This window comes from Brachypodium distachyon, chromosome 1, assembly GCF_000005505.3.
Source record: "Brachypodium distachyon strain Bd21 chromosome 1, Brachypodium_distachyon_v3.0, whole genome shotgun sequence".
NCBI classification, from domain to species: domain Eukaryota; kingdom Viridiplantae; phylum Streptophyta; class Magnoliopsida; order Poales; family Poaceae; genus Brachypodium; species Brachypodium distachyon.
The window spans coordinates 5037543-5057423 of record NC_016131.3 but is presented as its reverse complement, the minus strand read 5'-3'; the positions used below and the strand labels follow the sequence as shown (position 1 = coordinate 5057423).

At 49.9% G+C, this 19881-nt stretch overlaps 4 protein-coding genes and 2 long non-coding RNA genes across 6 annotated transcripts; 3 read left to right on the top strand and 3 right to left on the bottom strand.

Moving 5' to 3' along the window:
• Positions 1-195: 195 nt before the first annotated feature.
• LOC100837212 (L-type lectin-domain containing receptor kinase IV.1) lies at positions 196-2748 on the top strand. The gene has a single exon (XM_014896409.2). The coding sequence runs from the start codon at positions 210-212 to the stop codon at positions 2448-2450; it is 2241 nt and encodes a 746-aa protein (XP_014751895.1). The 5' UTR covers positions 196-209; the 3' UTR covers positions 2451-2748.
• Positions 2749-3806: 1058 nt separating this feature from the next.
• Positions 3807-6252, top strand: LOC104581877 (cytochrome c oxidase subunit 6a, mitochondrial). Its single transcript, XM_010230894.3, has 4 exons — positions 3807-4007; positions 4114-4220; positions 4309-4351; positions 5916-6252. The coding sequence occupies exons 1-4, from the start codon at positions 3902-3904 to the stop codon at positions 5951-5953; spliced, it is 294 nt and encodes a 97-aa protein (XP_010229196.1). The 5' UTR covers positions 3807-3901; the 3' UTR covers positions 5954-6252.
• On the bottom strand, positions 6059-7426 carry LOC104581876. Its single transcript, XR_002962529.1, has 2 exons — positions 7372-7426; positions 6059-7210 (listed from the first exon to the last, which is right to left on the bottom strand). It is a non-coding gene; the product is annotated as an uncharacterized LOC104581876 (long non-coding RNA).
• Positions 7427-12487: 5061 nt separating this feature from the next.
• Positions 12488-14232, bottom strand: LOC100826176. The gene has a single exon (XM_003558675.4). The coding sequence runs from the start codon at positions 14058-14060 to the stop codon at positions 12732-12734; it is 1329 nt and encodes a 442-aa protein (XP_003558723.1). The 5' UTR covers positions 14061-14232; the 3' UTR covers positions 12488-12731.
• Positions 14233-16561: 2329 nt separating this feature from the next.
• Positions 16562-18260, top strand: LOC112270157. The gene is made up of 2 exons (XR_002962531.1): positions 16562-16852; positions 17153-18260. It is a non-coding gene; the product is annotated as an uncharacterized LOC112270157 (long non-coding RNA).
• On the bottom strand, positions 18106-19701 carry LOC106865732 (40S ribosomal protein S29). The gene is made up of 3 exons (XM_014896414.2): positions 19540-19701; positions 19187-19286; positions 18106-18371 (listed from the first exon to the last, which is right to left on the bottom strand). Exons 1-3 carry the CDS (start codon positions 19599-19601, stop codon positions 18363-18365), a joined length of 171 nt encoding a protein of 56 aa, XP_014751900.1. The 5' UTR covers positions 19602-19701; the 3' UTR covers positions 18106-18362.
• Between the last annotated feature and the right edge of the window lie 180 nt (positions 19702-19881).

Sequence of the window (19881 nt, the reverse complement as noted above, 5' to 3'; positions counted from 1 at the left end):
CTTTTAACTACTGCAGAGGACAGAGCAGTCTCGATCTTCCTCGTCAGTTTACGCCGCCCGTTTCTCCACACATGTCCGCGTCAGTGCGTCGCGGCACCAAAACCCTTGGACTCATCAGAAACTTCCGACCTGGGACCAGACAAGGGGATGCGTGGTAATTAAAATGACACGTTCTAAATCACTTCAGAACTCAGCCTCGGCCGAAACGCATGCGTGCTCGCCTTCAGCCGTGTGCACAACAAGGAAGACCCCAGCAGCAAGTCAAGCGCGCGCGGAATAGCAGCCGTACCATCTGCCAGCCGCAGATTATTATATACGGCGCGTTGGCAGCTCGCCGGGCGGCTACACTGCACTGCACACCACAATCCCCACGACCCCGCATGGAGAACCCGCGCTTCTTCCTTCTCGCGGCTCTCCTCCTCTTCCTCGGCTCCGGCGTCGCCAACGTCGTCCATGGCGCCGACGGCGAGCAGTTCGTCTACTCCGGCTTCGGCGGCGCGAACGCCTCCCTGTCCCTGGACGGCACGGCGGTGATCGAGCCGAGCGGCATCCTGGAGCTGACCAACGGCACGGCGCAGCTCTCGGGCCACGCGATCCACCGGACCCCGCTGCGCCTGCGCCGGTCCCCGGGCGCCGGGGTGCGCTCCTTCTCGGCGTCCTTCGTGTTCGGCATCATCCCGCCTTACTCCGACCTCAGCGGCCACGGCATCGTCTTCTTCCTCGCCAACAGCAACAACTTCACGGGCGCGCTGCCCAGCCAGTACATGGGCCTCCTCAACAGCGCCAACGAAGGCAACGCCACCAACCACGTCTTCGGCGTCGAGCTCGACACCATCCAGAGCAAGGAGTTCAACGACCCCAACGACAACCATGTCGGTATCGACGTCAACAGCCTCAAGTCCATCGCCGTGCACCCCGCCGGCTACTACGACGACGATAACACCGGGGCCTTCCACGAGCTGCTCCTCATCAGCAGCAAGGTTATGCAGGTGTGGGTGGACTACGAGAGCGAGTCGACCCAGATCAACGTGTTCCTGGCTCCCCTGAACGTCAAATCCGGGACGCCCAAGCCTTCGAGGCCGCTGGTGTCAGCCAAGCACAACCTCTCGGACGTGCTCGTGGAGCCAGCAGCGTACGCCGGGTTCTCGTCGTCCACGGGCACCGTCAGGTCGCGCCACTACGTGCTCGGCTGGAGCTTCGCCATGGACGGGCCTGCCCCGCCCATCGACATCGGCAAGCTTCCCAGACTACCCGTAGAGATCTCCAAAGCACGGTCCAGGGTGCTAGAGATCGTGCTCCCGATCGGGACCGCGGCGTTCGTGCTCGCCGTGGTCACCGTCGTGGTTCTGCTCGTCCGCAGGCGATCAAAGTACGCCGAGGTCCGGGAAGACTGGGAGTCCGAGTTCGGGCCGCACAGGTTCACTTACAAGGACCTGTTCCGGGCCACGGAAGGGTTCAAGAGCAAGACGCTGCTGGGGTTCGGCGGGTTCGGGCGCGTGCACAAGGGCGTGCTCCCGAAGTCCAAGATGGAGGTGGCCGTGAAGAAAGTGTCCCACGAGTCGAGGCAGGGGATCAAGGAGTTCGTGGCCGAGGTGGTCACCATCGGCCGGCTCCGGCACCGGAACCTCGTGCAGCTGCTGGGCTACTGCCGCAGGAAGAACGAGCTGCTCCTCGTCTACGACTACATGTCCAACGGCAGCCTCGACAAGTACCTCTACGGCAGCAGCTCCTCCGGGACGACGAGGCTGGACTGGGCGCAGAGGTTCAAGATCATCAAGGGCGTGGCGTCCGGGCTGCTCTACATCCACGAGGACTTCGAGCAGGTGATCATCCACAGGGACGTCAAGGCCAGCAACGTGCTCGTGGACGCCGAGATGAACGGCCGGCTGGGCGACTTCGGCCTTGCCAGGTTATACGACCATGGCGCCGACCCGCAGACGACGCACGTTGTCGGCACCATGGGGTACCTGGCGCCGGAGCTGGCACGGACCGGCAAGGCTTCGCCGCTCACAGACGTGTTCGCCTTCGGGGCGTTTATCCTGGAAGTGGCCTGTGGGCGGAGGCCCGTGGAGCAGGCCATGGACGACGGCCGGCTCATGCTCGTGGACTGGGTGCTCGAGCACTGGCAGAAGGGGTCTCTTCTCGAGACGGTCGATGCCAGGCTTAAGGGCGACTACGACGCCGAGGAGGTGACCCTGGCGCTGAAGCTGGGCTTGCTCTGCTCGCACCCGTTGCCCGGGGCCAGGCCCAGCATGCGGCAGGTCGTGCAGTACCTCGAAGGCGACATGCCGTTGCCCGAGCTGACGCCGATGCAGATGAGCTTCAGCATGCTGTCCCTGATGCAGGGCGAAGGGTTCGACTCGTATGTCTTTTCGGCGTCGCATCCGTCGTCGGCGTCGGCCACCATGATGACCATGGGCACCATCAGTGGACTGTCTGGAGGGAGATGACATTTGGTGTTAGAACATCATGCGTTGTTGATATGTTGAGTTTTGGATGTTCGTGAGTATTGTTGCGCCAGAGCTATAAACCTGTTCTTTAGCGTAGAGTACTATCCAGCTTATCTCAGATTTTTATAACTTGGAGTATAAAGTAAGCTACACTAGATCTAGATCGGGCTCAAACTTTACAGTACAAGGAGTGCCAGCCTATTTGGATTTTTAAACTGTTGGACTAATAGAAAATGGATTGTAACACTCTGGCAGAGCAATTGAAAAGTACAGCCATATAAGAACAGGTTTCTCTGCTTGCACGTCGAAAGGAACAGTTATCTCCATCTGCCTTAAATTCACTGCTTCACAACGGCCGGCCAACCTAACCTCCGGCTTCTTTGCACAATCAATGGACTATCTGGAGGGAGATGACATGCACGGATGTTAGAACTTGTTTTCTGGAGTTGTTGATCAGAAGTCGTCAGTGTTAGCAGCACGGTGAGCATCGGCATGGATAGCTACTGGTAGCCTGTTCTGTTTTGTCAATGGATTTTCCTCGTCTCGTTAGGTTGCACAGTTCATCTTGATTCCGAAGGACTATTTCGTTTTGATTCCGAAGGGAAAAATTTTAGATATTGGACAAATTAAATGCCCTCGTGGTAGCTCGGTAGGGCCTTGGAGCCTTGTTTTACAAGGAGAAACTGAGACAGCGCAACATGAATGCAGAAACACAATCTGATCAACTCATGAGAGAGACCAGACAGCTGTGGAATAGCAGGCAGGAGCTCGGAGAGATTTAATGGTGAAAGCTACTGAGATATTACTCCTAACAAACTAGGGCCTGTCAGGATAGTGCCCATAACAGAGGACGTGAACAGCGGCAGCAATGCTCGGTGCAGATTTGTCTGCCTGAATAATGATTGCTCTTTTCTTTTTCTTCTTTTTGCGAGGGAGATTGCTCTTTTCTTTTCTTTTCTTTTCTTTGAGTGGACTCTGAAATCTGAACGATGCTTAAATGCTTTAGTCCTTCCTTGGATATATCAGGCTAAGAAAATCACATTATTTGACCAGAAGCAACGAGCGTCCAGATAACAAGCCTTTCTTCTTCCTTTTTGAGACTTCTTGAGACGGGGACAAAGAATTGCGCGCTAATCGGGCAGGCGAATTTACGCAGGCCGCAAGGGCCCGGGTAGGCGGCTCCACCATTACGGAGCAGGCCTGTTGGGTAGGAAAGGAAGCGGCTGCAAATCACAAACAGCGCGGGAGTGTACTGGGCCGTCCAAGACTACTATCCAGCCCACGGCCTGAAGAGAAAGGCCGAAACACTAGTAGCCCATCAAAATACGGAGCAAGTTAGAATAAGAACAGGAACGCACGGCCAGGTCAGCCTACCCGCACGCAGACAAGTCCAGACCCCGAAACGAACGAACCAGCCCTCCCGTTCCCCAAAACCAGCGGCACCACCACCCATGGCTTCGGCGGCGGCGAGATCCGGCCTCCGCTCGCTGGCGGCGCGCGCCAAGGCCCCCGCCCCTGCGAGGCGCCGCATGTCCTCCTCCGTCCACGACGACGCCTGTGCGTACAACACCACCACCTCGCAAATCATTCCTCCTTTTCCGTGGTTCCCGATCGATCAGCTCTTGATGTGGATTTCGATTTTGCATTCGATTGTGTCTCGCAGATGAGACGGCCAAGTGGGAGAAGATCACCTACGCGGGGATCGTGACCTGCACCCTCCTCGCAGCGTGGAACCTCTCCAAGGGCCACCCCCACTTCGACGAGCCGGCGGTCAGATCTCGAACTTCTCGTATTTCCGGTCCGGAGTAGCCTTGCTCTGAATCTGATGTGTGGCCTTTTGTTTTTCGAACTGTTGCAGCCATACCCATACCTGCACATCCGCAACAAGGAGTTCCCCTGGGGTATGGATTTTAATCCCCTACTGTTCATTTCATCGTGTGCTATTGTATTGATCCCCTTAATTTGATTGCTCGTGATGTGAGTTTTATTAACAGTGGCTTGATTTGATTGGCTGCGATGTGATTTATCAGATACATGTGTTAGTTGCATTTCATTTGACGAGTAAGAGAGGCTGCATGACTCGATTATAGTATGGCATCTAATTGTCAGGCTTCACATTTCCTGATGGGAAGATGTGTTTTATGATTGGAGTAGTTGGATTAAGTTGTCCAATAGATAGTCGCTGAAATACCCAAGGATATAGCTATGTAAACATAGCTACAATCAGTTGTCTTGTTCTATTTAATATAGAAGAATTTTTCATCTTAGACTGTTCTGACTTCTGAGCACTTTGGGGAGTGTTTAGGGTAGTGTTCTACTGTGCTGTTCTATAAAATAATGATAATGGCCCAGCCTGGAAATCCTGAAGGTTTAGGATGAATTTGCTTGAAACAACGGACGCTAACCTTAATATCTGTTGTACTGCACAGCCATGTATTAAGAAGTTGACTTTCGCGTATGACTGTTCTGTAACAAGATTCCTTTAGATTGGTGCTCCCAGTTTTTGCTAGTTCTTATTGTACTACCTTATGCTATTTTATGAATTTGTCATATAAAGGAACGATCATTTCACACTTCCATACCGAACTGCATAACTTTAGAAGCTGGCAAACCAGAAAGTGGCAATTTAAGCCCTGCCATGACATGAATCAACCATCACTGGCATCAGGGTGTAGCATAACCAAACCCTAGAAACTCCCCTGGTTAAACATGAACAAGCAGAACACAGATAAGCAAGTTAAGATATGTAGTAAACTGGAACACTCGCCTTGCACCTGTTTGACTACAATTTTACCGTGCTTTGTGATAAAAGTTGAACATAGATTATTTTTTCATCATGTTCTACATGTTCATTAGTGAATAGGTATACACAGTTACAAACTTCTGCTACATCCTCTTTTTCTTGTGTGATTTATTTTTATGTAGATAGCTAACGCAATCCTGTGTGCTGCTTATTGTTGACAAGTTGACATGCACCAATTATATATGTTCTACTGCTTGCTATTATTGTGTGCCTTATTAAGTTCCTATCTGCTACGGTACACAATAACGTAGAAAGAAAATACTTCTGAACTGTTCTCTTGATATTAGGGTTAATTTCACCTAATTCCTCATGGCTAGCATGTGTTCTTCTATAAGTGTGATCTTATTTTTCTGTCACGAACTCTTTGAAATTGTCTGCAGCAGAATCCAGGAGTACTAGTAGAAATTGCAGTTGAATAATTGATGATCATAAGTCCATGCTAGAACCATTGTGAAATGCTTGAGCATTTCAACTATCACTTGTATATATTGGTTGAATGTTTATTCTTGAAACAAAGGTTGACAGAATGCTGTAGTTCTTGTACACCATAAAAAGTTGTCTAATCAGTTTATATGGGTGTCATTTTTTGGGCTTGGTTAATATTGACCAGACGATTGTCTTATTGTTCTCATTCTCACACGTCGTACAATCTTACTGTGCAGGACCTGATGGCCTGTTTGAGGTCAAGCACGACCACTGAGTACTGAATAGCACACGCCTTCAGAAGTCGCTCGGTGCTTGATGACTCTGGTTGTTCCATTGTTCTCTGTTTTCAGTGCTTCCTATTTTGCTGCAAGAAATAAGAATGGCAAAACTCTTGTTGACAATCAGGATTTGACTCTGTTGTGTCTTCTGTTTTATTCACATCAATGATCATATACAAAAGCAATTGTTGTCTTCCCAGTTTCAGAAAACAGTGGTTACCACATTCCCATGCCTTGTATTTCTGCTTTCTGAATGGAATTCTTTCCCCATATATATTTTTCTCCTTTATGCTTTCGATGTTCACCCTCTCTTTTGTTTTTGTTGTTACGGCGGAATGTAGTTTTGTGCTTATGTGCTGACGGAACCATGTTATGCTTTTTAAGCCCATAGCACCTTGGCGTTCAAGTATTATTACTGGGCCTATCACACACACAAAAAAAGTATTACTGCTGGTCCGGTAATAATACTCATGAATGCGGAGAGACCATCAGGACAAGAAGAAAAACAATTTAATCAGCTGGATGCGGTGACGGGCGACATCTTTAATATGTAAGTTGTCCGCACAATCACGAGGTACTGAACGACACAACAGAAGATCAATTCATAGTTAAGCCGGAATTGACATTAGAGCTGTTACTCTCTGCATTCATGCCATTACTGTCTGCAGCACCGGTCACCGTTTCAACGGCAGCAGACGCAGCACCCTCTCGTTTCTGCACTCCGACAGAAGGTATCGCCGGACCAACACTTGTGTCCAATCCATTGCTCTCTGCACCATTCTCGCCATGGAGATCGCATAATCAAAACTGGAGAAGCCATCGTCGTCTTCGTCCTTCTGGCCTTCCCTGGCGCCCTTGCCTGGCATGGACTCCCTCCCGGAAACGGTGCCGTGACCACTGATCCCCGGAGCGTCCTTCTGAGACGCATTGCCTGCGAGTTCGACGATTACCTTCCTGCCCAGCCGGCGGCGCTGTATCAGCTCGCCATCCACACGGTTGTCGCAATTGATCTCCACGGCCAATGCAACCGGCCGTCGCTTGCTGCAGGCCTGTCCAAGCTGGTATACGAGCCAGATACTGACGGCGATCAGGAGAATGACCTGGAGGCGATTCTTTGGCATCAGCCTCTTTCCCGTGCTTTGGTTTTCCTGTTGGATGACTGCTTCGACATGGTGACCGACGAGGTGAGACCGCGAGGTTGTGATTGGTACTCCGTAGCTCGTAGACTTGTGTAAGATCGGAAGTTCAATCTTCTGAAATAAGTATACCAACACAGTATTCAAGGTGAACCAGTAACTTGGGCAGTTGGGCGCCGTAATCCGGGATGAGAAACGTAAAAGAAAGATGCAACTACGCATTTTTTTGGGGAGAGGGGGCAAGGCATCTACTGGGCGACCACTTGTACCAAACAGACCTGAACACATCCGAGAGAGGCAGGAGAAGAATGCAACAAAAGCTGAAGATCCGCCGCTCTTCCTTTTCTTCGCAAGGACACTGCAGGCTGAAAGCCCGAAAGGTGAACCACCTTCGAACTAAGAATGAAACTGCACACACAACAAACGGAAAACGCTCGACTGCTCGAGACCTTGGGAGAAAGGAGAGCTCCAGGTTGAACTGAACTGAACGGCACCATGAATGCCGAGGGCGAAGCAAGTACTGAAACTGTGAATTACATATACATTGCGTGCGCAGTAAAGCTTCGGTCAGTCAGTCGGCGAGAGTAAAAGCAGCGGTGGTACTACAAGGGTACAAGCATGGCGTCTGATCAGATCAGATGAGATCGTAGCCACCAGCTTTTTCTTTTTTTTAGTAAGTAGCCACCAGTTATTTTGTCAGCGGGTCGGATATATGAGATCATAGAATCCCCGAAAGTCTGGCGGCGCAGGACTCACAAAACTTGTTGCGCTTGTGCGTGCTGCCGTGGTGTAGCTTGGTCAAATTGTCAATGTGGTAGCAGCTAGCGTGGCGGTGCAGCATCAGGGCCATGAGACGGAGAGAGTGGGCGAGTGAGATACTTGTCTCTCTCCCTCCAGCTGGATCCATGCATGTCCAATACCCAAGGAACTGGGCGGTTTGCAAATGCAAAGAGGCGTAGGCCCAAGGCATATGTGGTGGTGGGAAATGATTATCTTCGTTTCGGATCTAGTCTCGTATGCTCTCCTTGAACGCGTCAGGTAGGCTCAAAGCAATTCATGTACTCTCAAGTTCAGCACGCCGTAACCCAGCATGCTTTGCCAATTGCCATCCCAGATCACACACGGACACACCACACAACACCACAGGGCCACAGCTAGGTCGACGTGAACGTGCTTTCAGTTTGGATCCTCAGCGAGAGGTGACATGCAGTACCTCCTTTCGTTCATAAATACTTGTCGTTGGGCATTTAGTAACGGAGGCAGTAGCATTTTAGCGAATCAGGCGGGCAAGCAGCTTAGCTGTTGGTTGGTCCGTACGCAACACGAGAACCCCGTGAACCTCGGCTGCACGCACGCACGCACTCACACTCCAGCGTGTTGCGTTGGTTGTTGTTGTCTCGCACGAAAATGCCGCCCGTCCGGCTGCGCCACGCGCGGCACGACACGAAATCGCCGTGACCATCTGTCGTCGCACGTTTAGGATAGCTCAAGTGGCAAAGAACTGGACCACTGCATGCGCTGCACCCAAACCCAAATCCCAAAGCATAGCAAACAGTACGTACGCGGGGGTACAGTATATACAAATCAACAGTAATTTGTATCCGCTTATTCCAGATTTTCGGACAAAGCCAGTTAAAACCATGGGATAGGCAATTCGATTTGCCCATGGGTGGTACGTGGTTGATTCGCGCGTCTTAAACGTGATTCTACGGTACGGGTGCTATGCAGTACAGTACCAAGTACACCTAATAATCCTTCCGTTACTAAATACTTGTCGCTGAAACGTATTTAGGAACGAAGGAGTACATGCATACGGTTTCTTGCGCGAGACGTCGATACATCGTCGATACGTAGACGTAGACCCGTCGAATAGACGACGGCGACGACAACTAATTGCAACTTGCAAGCGCCAAGGCCCCGAGGTAGGCCAGGAAGAACAGCTAGCTGGCCTGGACAACAACGTTGCATCGATCGACAGGTCGATCCAACCCTGACCCATGCCGACGTGGCGACGACGCGATCGCCAGCCACACGATTCAGGCAGGCTTCTCGCCGGCTGGCCGTTCTCGAGCCCAATTCTTCCTTCTCTTGTTACGTACTTTTCCTTGGTCGATGAGAGTAGGGCTGTTGATTCCAGATAAGCGTGGGCTGTCGTGATCCGGATGTTTTGGGGCCTTGGAGGCGGATTTTGGATCGCCAAATCGCGCACGGCCGCCTTAATTTCCTCCTCCTTCAAGTTTCGCTGCATTGTTGCCTTTGCATCGTTTTCTCCATGGCCAGATCATCGGAACGATCGTACGTACGCTGCCAGCTAGATGTTGGTCAAGGGACGATGAGACGTACGCCTCTACTCCCGTACGTCTCCTCTGCCCCGCAACCACCGCTTTGCAAAGGGTCAGAGTGACCAAGGTTACGATCGAAACCGTTTTCGAATACAGTGGTGCGGAGTACTACTATTTAGCTTGTATGGTATGATCAGGTTTTTAATGTCCAGACAGAACTCGATTTGAATCGATGGGTAGGATATGGTATTATTTGATAATATGATTTTCTAAATATGATTATGCTGGCCTTTCTAAATATAGTTACTGTAGGCGTGTGGTGGGATGCGGTGGCGGACCAAGATTTTCTATATTGGGTGGAAAAAATAGTGTATTTTCAAATATTGGTTGGGCAAATACACCACAGTTCTATTCACCCTGGTGGTGGTGTGTGAATCTGTGTGTGTCCGTAGTTTAATCGGTGTTTTTTTAAAATGATTATCCAACTAATGAATTACAGTGCATGAATGTTACCTTCTCTGAGTGAGATGGTGCGGATCTAGAGATTACAGGTGTTTGTTATGGATTTTTTGGACCTTGTTACGGGTTTATGAGTGTTTATCACGTTTAATTTTAGAGAAAAGTATATTTTTGGACACTCAATTGGTAGTGAAGTCTATAAACCGTTCTTCAACTCAAATGGTATAAATTTGGTCTCTTGGTTGGCAAAACCAAATACTTTTAATGCCTCTTCAGGTTTTGATTGGCTTTGACTTCATGTGGCACGTTTTTTCCTAAGAAATTTACTCTCCCAATGCCAAGATGCATAATTGAGGAATCGGATGTATACAATTCGAGTTCAGTGACCATTTCTGAGAGGAACCTAATGCCATCAAGGCATTTGACGTGGAAAATTCGGGGAGCAACTGGTCAAGGTGGAGTCAAGTGTTCAAAATCTAGGAGATGGACCAAAAGTATACAGTTTTTCCAATTGATTGACCAAATGTTTGTAACTGCAAGTCAATGGACCATATATGTCTCTCTTAGTTTTAAACCTGCTCATTAGTTTTTATAGTTCTAATGTTGAACGCCATAGTTAGTTTTTTATATTGGTTTTTGTATTCCTAGATGTTTGTTATTCCTAGATGTTTGTTTGACCTGTTGTAGATGACGTGTTCTATACGCTTGTTCTTGCGATATTGTTAATTATTGCTTGATACGTTCATTGTAATTGTATCCAGTCAGACGCTCTCTGTCACTGTACCATGCATGTCAATTGCCAACATGTTTTGGTTTCCCTACCCCGGATCCACACGTGCGTCGCTTTCTAAATCCGATAAAAACTACCATGAAATAAAATATGGTTTGAGTATTATCTGACCGAATTCGCTTCGGTTTCATCGTCACCACATGGAAATTCGACGACTAGCCAGTGTGATGGTGAATAGACTATTGCTAGTGTTCACTACAAATCGAGCCATGTCGGTAAGCGTGATGAGTCAGTGGTTACCTAACATGATCAGCAATATCCTTGCCACCACCTCATAGTTTTTGAAATGGAATGTCTTAAACTTACTTTTAATAACATGACGTTGAAATTAATTACGGGAAGTCACATTCTATATGGCGAACTAGATTATAACTTTAGTAGCACTTTGCCAAAATAAAAACGAACAACTAGTTGGCGCTCGAGTATTCCTTTGAAGGCAACACCAGGGCTACTAGTAACCCTAGCCCAAGGCACCTCATTTTTGTCTCTATGCCGTAAACGCCACGATGCGGTGGTGGATTTAGTCATTCCAAACGAGACGCAGCTAGGCCCAACTCGCCGGTGGCGCACACTATTTTCTTGGCGTGTGTGCCCACAACCTAAGCGTGGAGCGTCGACGACGTGCATACGACTGTCATTTTCTTAGCGAGAGACTGGGCTGATGACCCTGAGGATGAAAGATGTATTCATTGGCACCGGTAGTGGTTCGCGAGCGGTTGCAATCCTAGTGTCGCTATTTGCCTTAAATGTAGGTGGCATCATTGCGTTTTTACTACTAATAAAGAAAAACCAGCTAAGAACTTTTATTTTTTAGGACAAGCCAAAATAGGCTCAAGAAAATAGGAGAGAGTGTCAAACTATCTTATCCATTATATCAATCACGTTATAAAACATGTGCCAGATACTCTCTCTGTTTTATAATTCTTGTCTCAAATTTGTCAAAATGAATGTATATATTCCTAAAAAACGTCTAGATACCTGTAATATTTTGACAAGAATTATGAAATGGAGAGAATATCATTTTCAATTAAAACATGCCAGTATTGTTTTGGAGCTGATTTAGTCGGACCAAGTTCGATAAAAACATGTCAGTATTGTTTTCGAGCTAATTTTGTGCTTGACTGTACTTTCGCCAAAGGTCGCAGCTCTTTCACGTTTGAGCCTTGTGCCGAAATTCGATTTGGCAAATTCGGCATCTATTTTTGAAAGTCTCATCTGAAAGTGAAGCAGCACTTGTTCTTTTCAAAGAAAAGTCCATCATCAGTGGTTGGCGTCGGATTCCTTTTTGCCCGGAAGGACCAGACCGTCCCGGCCCCAATCCAATCGCCAGCGGGCGCAGGATGCCCGGACCAGACAGGCAAGGGAGTAGTGGCTGGCCTGGCTGGGCGCCAATCCCAACAGCTCCGGCACCAGGGAGGCTCCACACTCCCACGCCCTGCTGCCACTACTGCTTGCTTTGCTCCTACCAGTTTGAACGGCCGGTGGGCGATTTGGTGGGCGTGCCGAGAGCCCGGCCGGATGGGCGGGGAGACCGGCCGTACTCCACCACCACACCTGCCATCCATTGCCCTGGCCCCTCATGCACCTCATCCTACTGTCCTGTGCCGTGCGTTTCATGTTACTCCAGCCCAGGCTTTGGTTTCATCTACTACAGGTTTGGCTCCTCGCTACTGTTGTCGATGAAAGCATGTCGCATGCCATGGAACCTCAGAAGCTTCGATTTTGCGAGCGGAAGGAGGGGCGAATTTGGTTGATGCACCGCAGTTTGTTTCCATGGACAGTCTTTTACTTGTTGCAAAAAGACTGCTTTTCTACAAGGTCAAACTCTAAACTGAAAGCGCATATGAAACATATGAAATGGAGTTGTAGATGATCACAAAAGCTCTCATGTTTATAGAGGAAGAAGGCTAAAAGTGAACTAGCCAACCACAAAAAATCACACCACGCCTCACTGCCGCTCACAAAAAATAAAGCGATCTGAACCAGCTAACCGATCACCAAAATCGAACTACTTCAACAAACCAACTAAAGAACATCTAAACTGCCTAGATTCTCAACTACTGCTGCCTTTGTACAATTTTGCTTGTGATCCGACCGAGTCCGCCGGTCACCGGAGAACGTCGGACCTCAGGTGCGAGAGCTCCTTCCTGAGCTTGTGCGAGAAGAGCCTGCAGGCGTCCATGCTCAGGTCCACGGCCGCCGCAAGCGCCACGAACGCCGCCGCGTCCTCGGCGCACCCGACGTGCGCGACCCCGACCTCCACCGTGGGCTTGCTGCACCGGCCCTCACCCTCCACCGCCGCCGACATCACGAAGCCCCGGTAGCTCCCCAGAGGCCACTGGCTCAGGTCGCCGCTGCCACGCGGGCTGCAGCCCGGGGTGCCGCCGCGGCTCAGGGGGTGCGCGGCGGTCAGGTCGAGCGCGAACTTGCCGCCCTTGGACGCGGCGATGGTGGAGTCCGCGATGGGGACGGCGTGGTCGACGCCGGGGACGAGGAGGTCGAAGCGGTAGCCGAGGCTGTCCGACGAGCCGGCGCCGCCGCGCTCGCGCCAGCACTCGAGGCGCCCCCAGGGCTCCCACGCGCCGTCGCCCGCGGGGCGGAGGATGAGCCACGCCCCCGGGTTAGACCGGCTCACGCGGTCCGACCCCGACGAGGCCACGAACGGCGTCACCATGGAGGCCAGCGCCACGGGGGAGCCCGAGAGGTCGTGCACCGTCACGGACCACCCCTTGCGCTCCTTGCCCGCCGCCTCCCGCTCCGTCTTGGGCACCATTGATCTCCGGAGGTCGCTGTTGGTGCGGCACCCGAACTTGCAGGTGAACATGGGCTGCTTCATGCTGCCCCGGACTTGCATCACCTGAGGGCTGCACTCCGGCTCGCCGTCGAACTCGAACACGAACCGCGGGTCGGGCTCCGCGCGGACAGTCAGGCTGAGCTCCGCGGCCGCGTTGCCACCCTTCCCGCCGCCGGCGCGCTTGCCGATGGATATCCAGCCGCTATGCAGCACCGCGGGCTTGGCCTCGGCGCCCTTGAGATCGAGGGACACGGTAGCCTTGCCGAGGAGCCGCCCCGTGCTGACGCCGCAGGTAGTCCCCTTCCGGCCGGCGTAGACGGACACCTTGAGGACCGCCGCCCCACGGGAAGGGCAGAAGAGCGAGGGCTTCCGCGCGAACCACTCCAGATCAGACTTGGACAGGTGGAACGCGGCGGCGAGCGCACCCGACGAGGCCGGCGGCGTCTGCTCGCCGCCGTCGGACGGCAGCAGCAGCAGCGGCGCGTTGGCGGTCTGGCACGGCATCTTCCCGAGCCGGATCTTGCAGTAGCACGGCGAGGTGGACGGGTGGACCCCAGCCCCGGCGCCGGCGGCCGGCGGCGCCACCGGCATCCGGAGCGCGAGGTTGCCGACGAGCACCCGCACGAACGGGCACGGATCCATGGCGCGCACCAAACTCCCGCGCGCGATCCGCTTCGATTTGGCGGCAGAGACGGATGGCAGAGAGAGCCGAGCCGGTGGAGCGAGGGATAAGGGGAAGGGAAGAGATGGGCGGGTGTATATGGAAGGCACGGGGAGAGCTGGCCTGGCCTGGCCAGCCTGGATCCTGGCTAGCCCTGGCTGTAACCGCACAAGACCAGCAGCTCCGGGATCGCTTTACGTTTGGATCGGGGCCCGCGATGCTGGCCTGGGTGTCAGTGAGGGATCTGGGTTTAGGGGGATGAGTGCGCAGGTGTCTGTGGGGATGCGAGCTGGAGCCTAGTAGACGGATCCGAGCTGCGCCGTGAAAGGCGAGGAGGGATCTCCCCGGTTAGTTCCGCTGCTACTTCTTTTCTTGTTGGACCTCAGCTGACGTGCGGCTGGGCCTGCTTTTGGTCCTCTTGTCAGTAGCGGCAATGGTGTTTCGGACGGATAGTGTCTCGCGCGTGGTTATCGTGATCGTGTCAAATCGTAGGACCGACTGCTAACCACACGGTAATTTTCTTCCTAGTCGTGGTAAGATTTGCTAGAACTCGAAAATTGTTTTTCTTTTGCGAGTTAAAATTGTTGATATCATAAGATACTGATCCATACGATGCATCATCCATCCTATGTGGCGGTGCTATGATCTTTGATGCAAAAGGCTGTGAAGCACGTGCTAGGAGTGATATGATCCACGACGCAGAGGCCGACAGCAAGATCGCTTAGTCCCGTGATACTAAATTCTTAACTTAAATTTGTCCAAATATTGATGTATTTATTCTTAAAAAACGTCTAGATACATGTAATATTTATTTTTTTCTAAAAGATACATGTAATATTTCGACAATAATTTAGTACCGAAAAAAGTAGGTCACATTTTGTTTGGACGGAAAGGTCACAGATTTTTATTTCTGTTCGTTTCTTATTAGCAGAGTCTATACCGCCGGAGCTTTCTTTGTGAGTCCAACATTATCTGCCGCCGGCGGCTATAGAGATGAACAGTTCACCGTATAGTCAACCGTAAAGCACAAGGAAGATGAAAGTTCCAATCAGTCGGTCAGCGGTAGCAAATCAAGATCTAGTTTTTGAAGTTCCAATACACGTCTCCAGTAAATTACGTGAGGTTACCAATTAATCTACGGAGTACTGTACATGGTATGATCGATGTTAACAATAGCTGACAAGTTGTGTTGTTGGAGATGCGTAAAGATAACAAACGGCATGTCATTTTATCGCATCAAGTAGGCCAATTGGCCATCCGCCAGCCTTGTTCGTTCCACCTGGCGTTGTATTTTACTCCTCCTCCAACAACGGCATCCCAACCGCACCGAACGTCACGTAGCACATACTACTTTTTCTTCGCAGGCGCCAGAAGCATTCGCGTTGGTATTTCAGGCACCCCCGGCTTGTCCTCTTGTGGATGGATCACACCACAGCAACAGCGAGCTGTCAGCCTGTCATGTGCTATAGCAGGACTAGAGCGTGGCGACTGTGAGCTTGCACGAGCGCGCGCCCGGAATGTTTTGAAGAATCCAAAGCTCTTTCCTTGGACCCGTCCACACACACAGCTAGATCATCGAGCTAGGAAGTCCTGGCTGGCTACCTCGGCTGGAATCCATCCAGGTTCCAGGTAGCACCATCATCGCACGGGAAACCCTTTTACTAATCCAGCGAGGAGCGTTCCCCCCTGACACGCATGTGAAAACAGCGCAGATTAATCAGAGATTTGTTAAAAGAGTCGAGGAAGGAAGCGCACGCACGGGCGGGTCGCATGCCGACGGGCCGTGCTGTGCAGCTGCAGGAGCTGAGCTGCACGGTGGAGTGGTGGATGGGCTGTGCATATCCAACCCATTAAATTATCGTGATCCCGGTCATTAATCATTTGCATCCCCCAGGGGGCCCGGACGCCATTAACTAATTCAATCCGGACCCCTTCTCTCTCGCCCACGGAAAAGCAGCGCCACTTGCGTGGAGGCAGGGCGATAAAGGGGGGCCCGTGTGTCAGAGAACAGGTGCGCAAGCAAGCTGCAAGCGGCCCGGGAGGGATCTTGACCAAGGGGAGAAAGGAAATGAAAGGAAAGGGAAGTTTGGAGTCCAGGCTGGGAACAGCTGGGGGTGATGGGACGGACGGAAGGACCGGGCCTACTGCTACGTGTGTGTTGGCTAGCCAGGCTAGGTGGCGGCCGCTGTCTGATCCGCTTCGCGGTTTCAGATTCCGATCTCGTCGACGTCGTCCGGATAAAATTCTGAGCGGCCATTGGCCCGGGACGGGGGATGTGCGCCAGCGTGATGAGCCTTTTTTTTTCCTTTTCTTCTGCTGCGTGACTGCGTGATGAGCATCTAGTTTGGGCCACCTGTGTTGTTGGTCGACTCCGGGGGCCGTTCCGATTCGATTGATTCCGGTATTCGGGGCTGGCTCCCGGGATCTCTGGATAGACGAGGGAAGCCGGAAGCTTCTCGCGGCGGCATCTACGGGCGCATCGGCTTGCGTGGTGACGCGACGACGACACCTGTTGCTGTGTTGCGGCAAAGCGTGGCCCGTGCTTGCTTGATCGACGTTCCACGTTCGAATGAGCTGCGATGATCCGCGAGCATACCACGTTGGGAAACAAACTCAAGGGAATTTTTAAGGATACATCCGACGAGGCTCGTTATACCCTGCCCATTGGATGTCCATCCTACTAGTATTACTAAACCCCCATTTGCTTTGTTTCCAGCCACCATTGCAGCTCCTCGATCTGGATTTGGGCGCCTCTCGTTTCATCGTTATGATTGTGAGTACTCCCCCTAGCTCAAAGCCGTGACTGCAAAGGTCATTCGGGCAAAGTACTCCTCCGTCCGTATTAATTGATTTAAATTTATTCAAATATGCATGTATTTATGTCTAAAAAACGTCTAGATACATGTAATAGAAAGTCATTTAATGTGGGACAGGAGGAGTACCAATTATACTCAGTTCAATATAAGTATATTGAAGATTGCATAAACTATTAAGCATATAAGATTGCATAAGCTATCGATATCATCTCTCGATCGGCGACATTTTTTCAGTGACTAAAATGCAGCTTGAACAGGAAGGATGGCTAAGTTATTAAGCATATACTCCTATGGGAGTATCTATTGGATCTACAATCGCCTACGTCTGCACATGGTGTAGCCAGTGCTCCATGCGTACCGACTTAAATCACCATAACTATATTTTCAACTAGAGATCCTAAGATCAATAGGTAGGGGTACCATAGTAGGGATTTTTAGTGCTTACAGGAGTTGAACTAGACTTTGCAATCATACCAGGAGATGTCAGTGCATCACAAAAGTAGATAGTGATTCTCGAAGAAAAGGTGTAGATATTGTGACAATCATGCTGGCAACACTCAAATTCATGTCCCTTCCCCTTCTATTTCGCAAATTCCTCGTGTGACACGACAAAGAGATGTACCCGTACTGTAGTCTTGCTGCAAGAAGGCACCATTTTTGTCCACTTCCAATCTCAAATTGGCAACGGAAGTGTAGATGTAGCAAAGGTTGCTATCAAAACACCGTGAAAACAAGCGTGGCCGTATGAGGCTGCGGATTGGACAAACTCCACAAGAAATTTCATTAAGACAACAGAGTAGTTTCAAGGTAGGTGCAGAAACCAGAACATGAATTAACGAAATAATCAAGATAAAAAGCACTCTGAAGGAGAGTGAGGAACTAAGCTTAAAATTTTCTTTCGTGTAAACATACCATTTCCATATGCTAACAAGGGGTAATACTGCTATGAAATTCCCAAAAAAAACAGTACAGGAATGAGCCAGGAATATATACGGAAACATCTTAGCAATGTTATGGGCAAATGGTTTGCCAACCAGACCAAAACATATCTCCCAACAAAATTAAACACTGCAACACGTCAGAACACTTGCTCAATCTAGACCAGACATTAATACTATGCAGAAGATGATAAAAAAAAATCAGAGCAAGCATAACAAAAGAGAGCAGACATAGATTTAAAGAACAAAACAGAGGGCCATATAGATACAAATTTAGCATCGAACTGAAGTGCCTGGCATCCTTCATCAAAGTAAAAATAAGAACAAGCGCATCCTTTCCATCACAATTGAGACTGAAGAGCAACAAAATTATGTGTTTCACATTGTTCCAGAGGATAGTCGCAGTGGTTCATTACTCAGATTCAAACATTAATAGTCATTACATAATATATGATAAAGATCGTCCTCAATGAAACATCACAGTTTGATGAGAACTTTCCAATCCATGCTTCTTTTGAGGTTTCCATTCTTAACGGTACTGCAAAACAAGAGTACAATTTCAGTGATTCAGAATTAAAAGCTTACGAGACACCAAAAAGGTGCACATGAAAAAACCACGCTCGCACAATCAGGTATTCACAGGTAAAAAGTGATCCAAGAATAACAAATGCATCTGATAATAATTTACCCAAACCAAAAATTCAAACATAAAACCTACAGTATTTTTGTTTTCACAGAAATGTGGAACTGATGTCTTTGAGAAGGATAATCATCAATACAAGTGGAGTTTACAGGTTATCTTAGTCACTCATGTAATACACACAGGATTCTCTAACATAATGGAGATTTGTAACACTGCAATACAGTCACTGTGCTAGGCTGTAGAAGCTATTTATATGCTCAAAAGATACTTGAGTGTACAGTTAGTAAAATCGTGGACTCAAGATGAGAACAAAGCAAGACTTCATTCCGTGCTATGAACGAAACAAATGGAGCAGTATCAACATCAGAAATATAGTGGCCGCAACATGTGCATCTCTTTCAGTTCTAATATTCTAACTAGTGGTCTTTAACGATTCATGCATCAATGATCAAACAGAGAGACTACAATTGCAAGGTACAACATGAGGTGATGATTGCAGGACTTGACCAGGAAGGTTACTTCAGCAGGACCATTCTGAGGCAGTTTATGACAGGCCATAACTTACAGTATGCAATATTTTTTTATGCTAGTTAGTCAAACCAATATAAATTGCAGGAAGTATGGCTTAAATTAAGCTGGTTCATCGCAACAAGACGCCTTGTAGATAAAATATACTGCTGAGGAAATCAAATCAGCACTGTGGCGTATACCTTGATGAAGCCAATGTCCTTGGCGTTGCTGCGAAAGCACTGCCTGCAGCACATCAGCCCGTACTTCCGGATCAGGCCATGCGAATTACCGCAGACACGGCTGCAACAACAAATTCACACAGCAAAACGCGTTACACACAAAACACTGGTCAATGAATCCAAGAGAACAAGCGAAAAGCAATTTTTGCATCCAGCACACGATAACATGGTTGAAAGACGCCGCAGATCTAGCCCGGCTAAGATATCAACATCCGTAGATAGAAATCGCCTCTATCAATCTAAGACACGGCGCGGTAGAAGTAATCAAATGACGGGGACTTGATCACGAAGCAGAGAATAGATAAGATTATTACCAAACCCTGGATCCGGGGCCGTAGTTCTTGGGGTGCGAGTTCCAGACGTTCGAGTGTCCCATGGCGGCGGCGGCGGCGGAGGTGCTGACTTGCAACTGCAAACCCTAGCTTTCTCTCGCCTGGCAGAAATGAGCGGGTCGCGAGGGCGCTAGCTTCTTCTATAGGCAGACAGGCCTTACTTGCTGGGCTGTCGGGTTTCATAAGGATTCTGGGCTCTCGGGTTCTTTTCTTTTTGAGCAAAATACTGGACTCTCAGTTACCCCTAAGACAGATTCTCGCCACATGGCTAGACAGATGAGTTGAAGGGCCGATAGGTTTAGTGAGCGACTGCGTCGCACGTCT

What these genes read in the sequence shown, in the direction of transcription:
- LOC100826176 (XM_003558675.4), bottom strand. Translation starts at nt 14,060, where the DNA reads ATGGATCCGTGCCCGTTCGTGCGGGTGCTCGTCGGCAACCTCGCGCTC.
- LOC106865732 (XM_014896414.2), bottom strand. Translation starts at nt 19,601, where the DNA reads ATGGGACACTCGAACGTCTGGAACTCGCACCCCAAGAACTACGGCCCC. An exon ending in GGCCCCGGATCCAGGGTTTG is followed by an intron (nt 19,287 to 19,539) that starts GTAATAATCTTA and finishes TTGTTGTTGCAG; the next exon opens with CCGTGTCTGCGGTAATTCGC.
- LOC104581877 (XM_010230894.3), top strand. Translation starts at nt 3,902, where the DNA reads ATGGCTTCGGCGGCGGCGAGATCCGGCCTCCGCTCGCTGGCGGCGCGC. An exon ending in CTCCGTCCACGACGACGCCT is followed by an intron (nt 4,008 to 4,113) that starts GTGCGTACAACA and finishes TGTGTCTCGCAG; the next exon opens with ATGAGACGGCCAAGTGGGAG. An exon ending in CAACAAGGAGTTCCCCTGGG is followed by an intron (nt 4,352 to 5,915) that starts GTATGGATTTTA and finishes CTTACTGTGCAG; the next exon opens with GACCTGATGGCCTGTTTGAG.
- LOC100837212 (XM_014896409.2), top strand. Translation starts at nt 210, where the DNA reads ATGCGTGCTCGCCTTCAGCCGTGTGCACAACAAGGAAGACCCCAGCAG.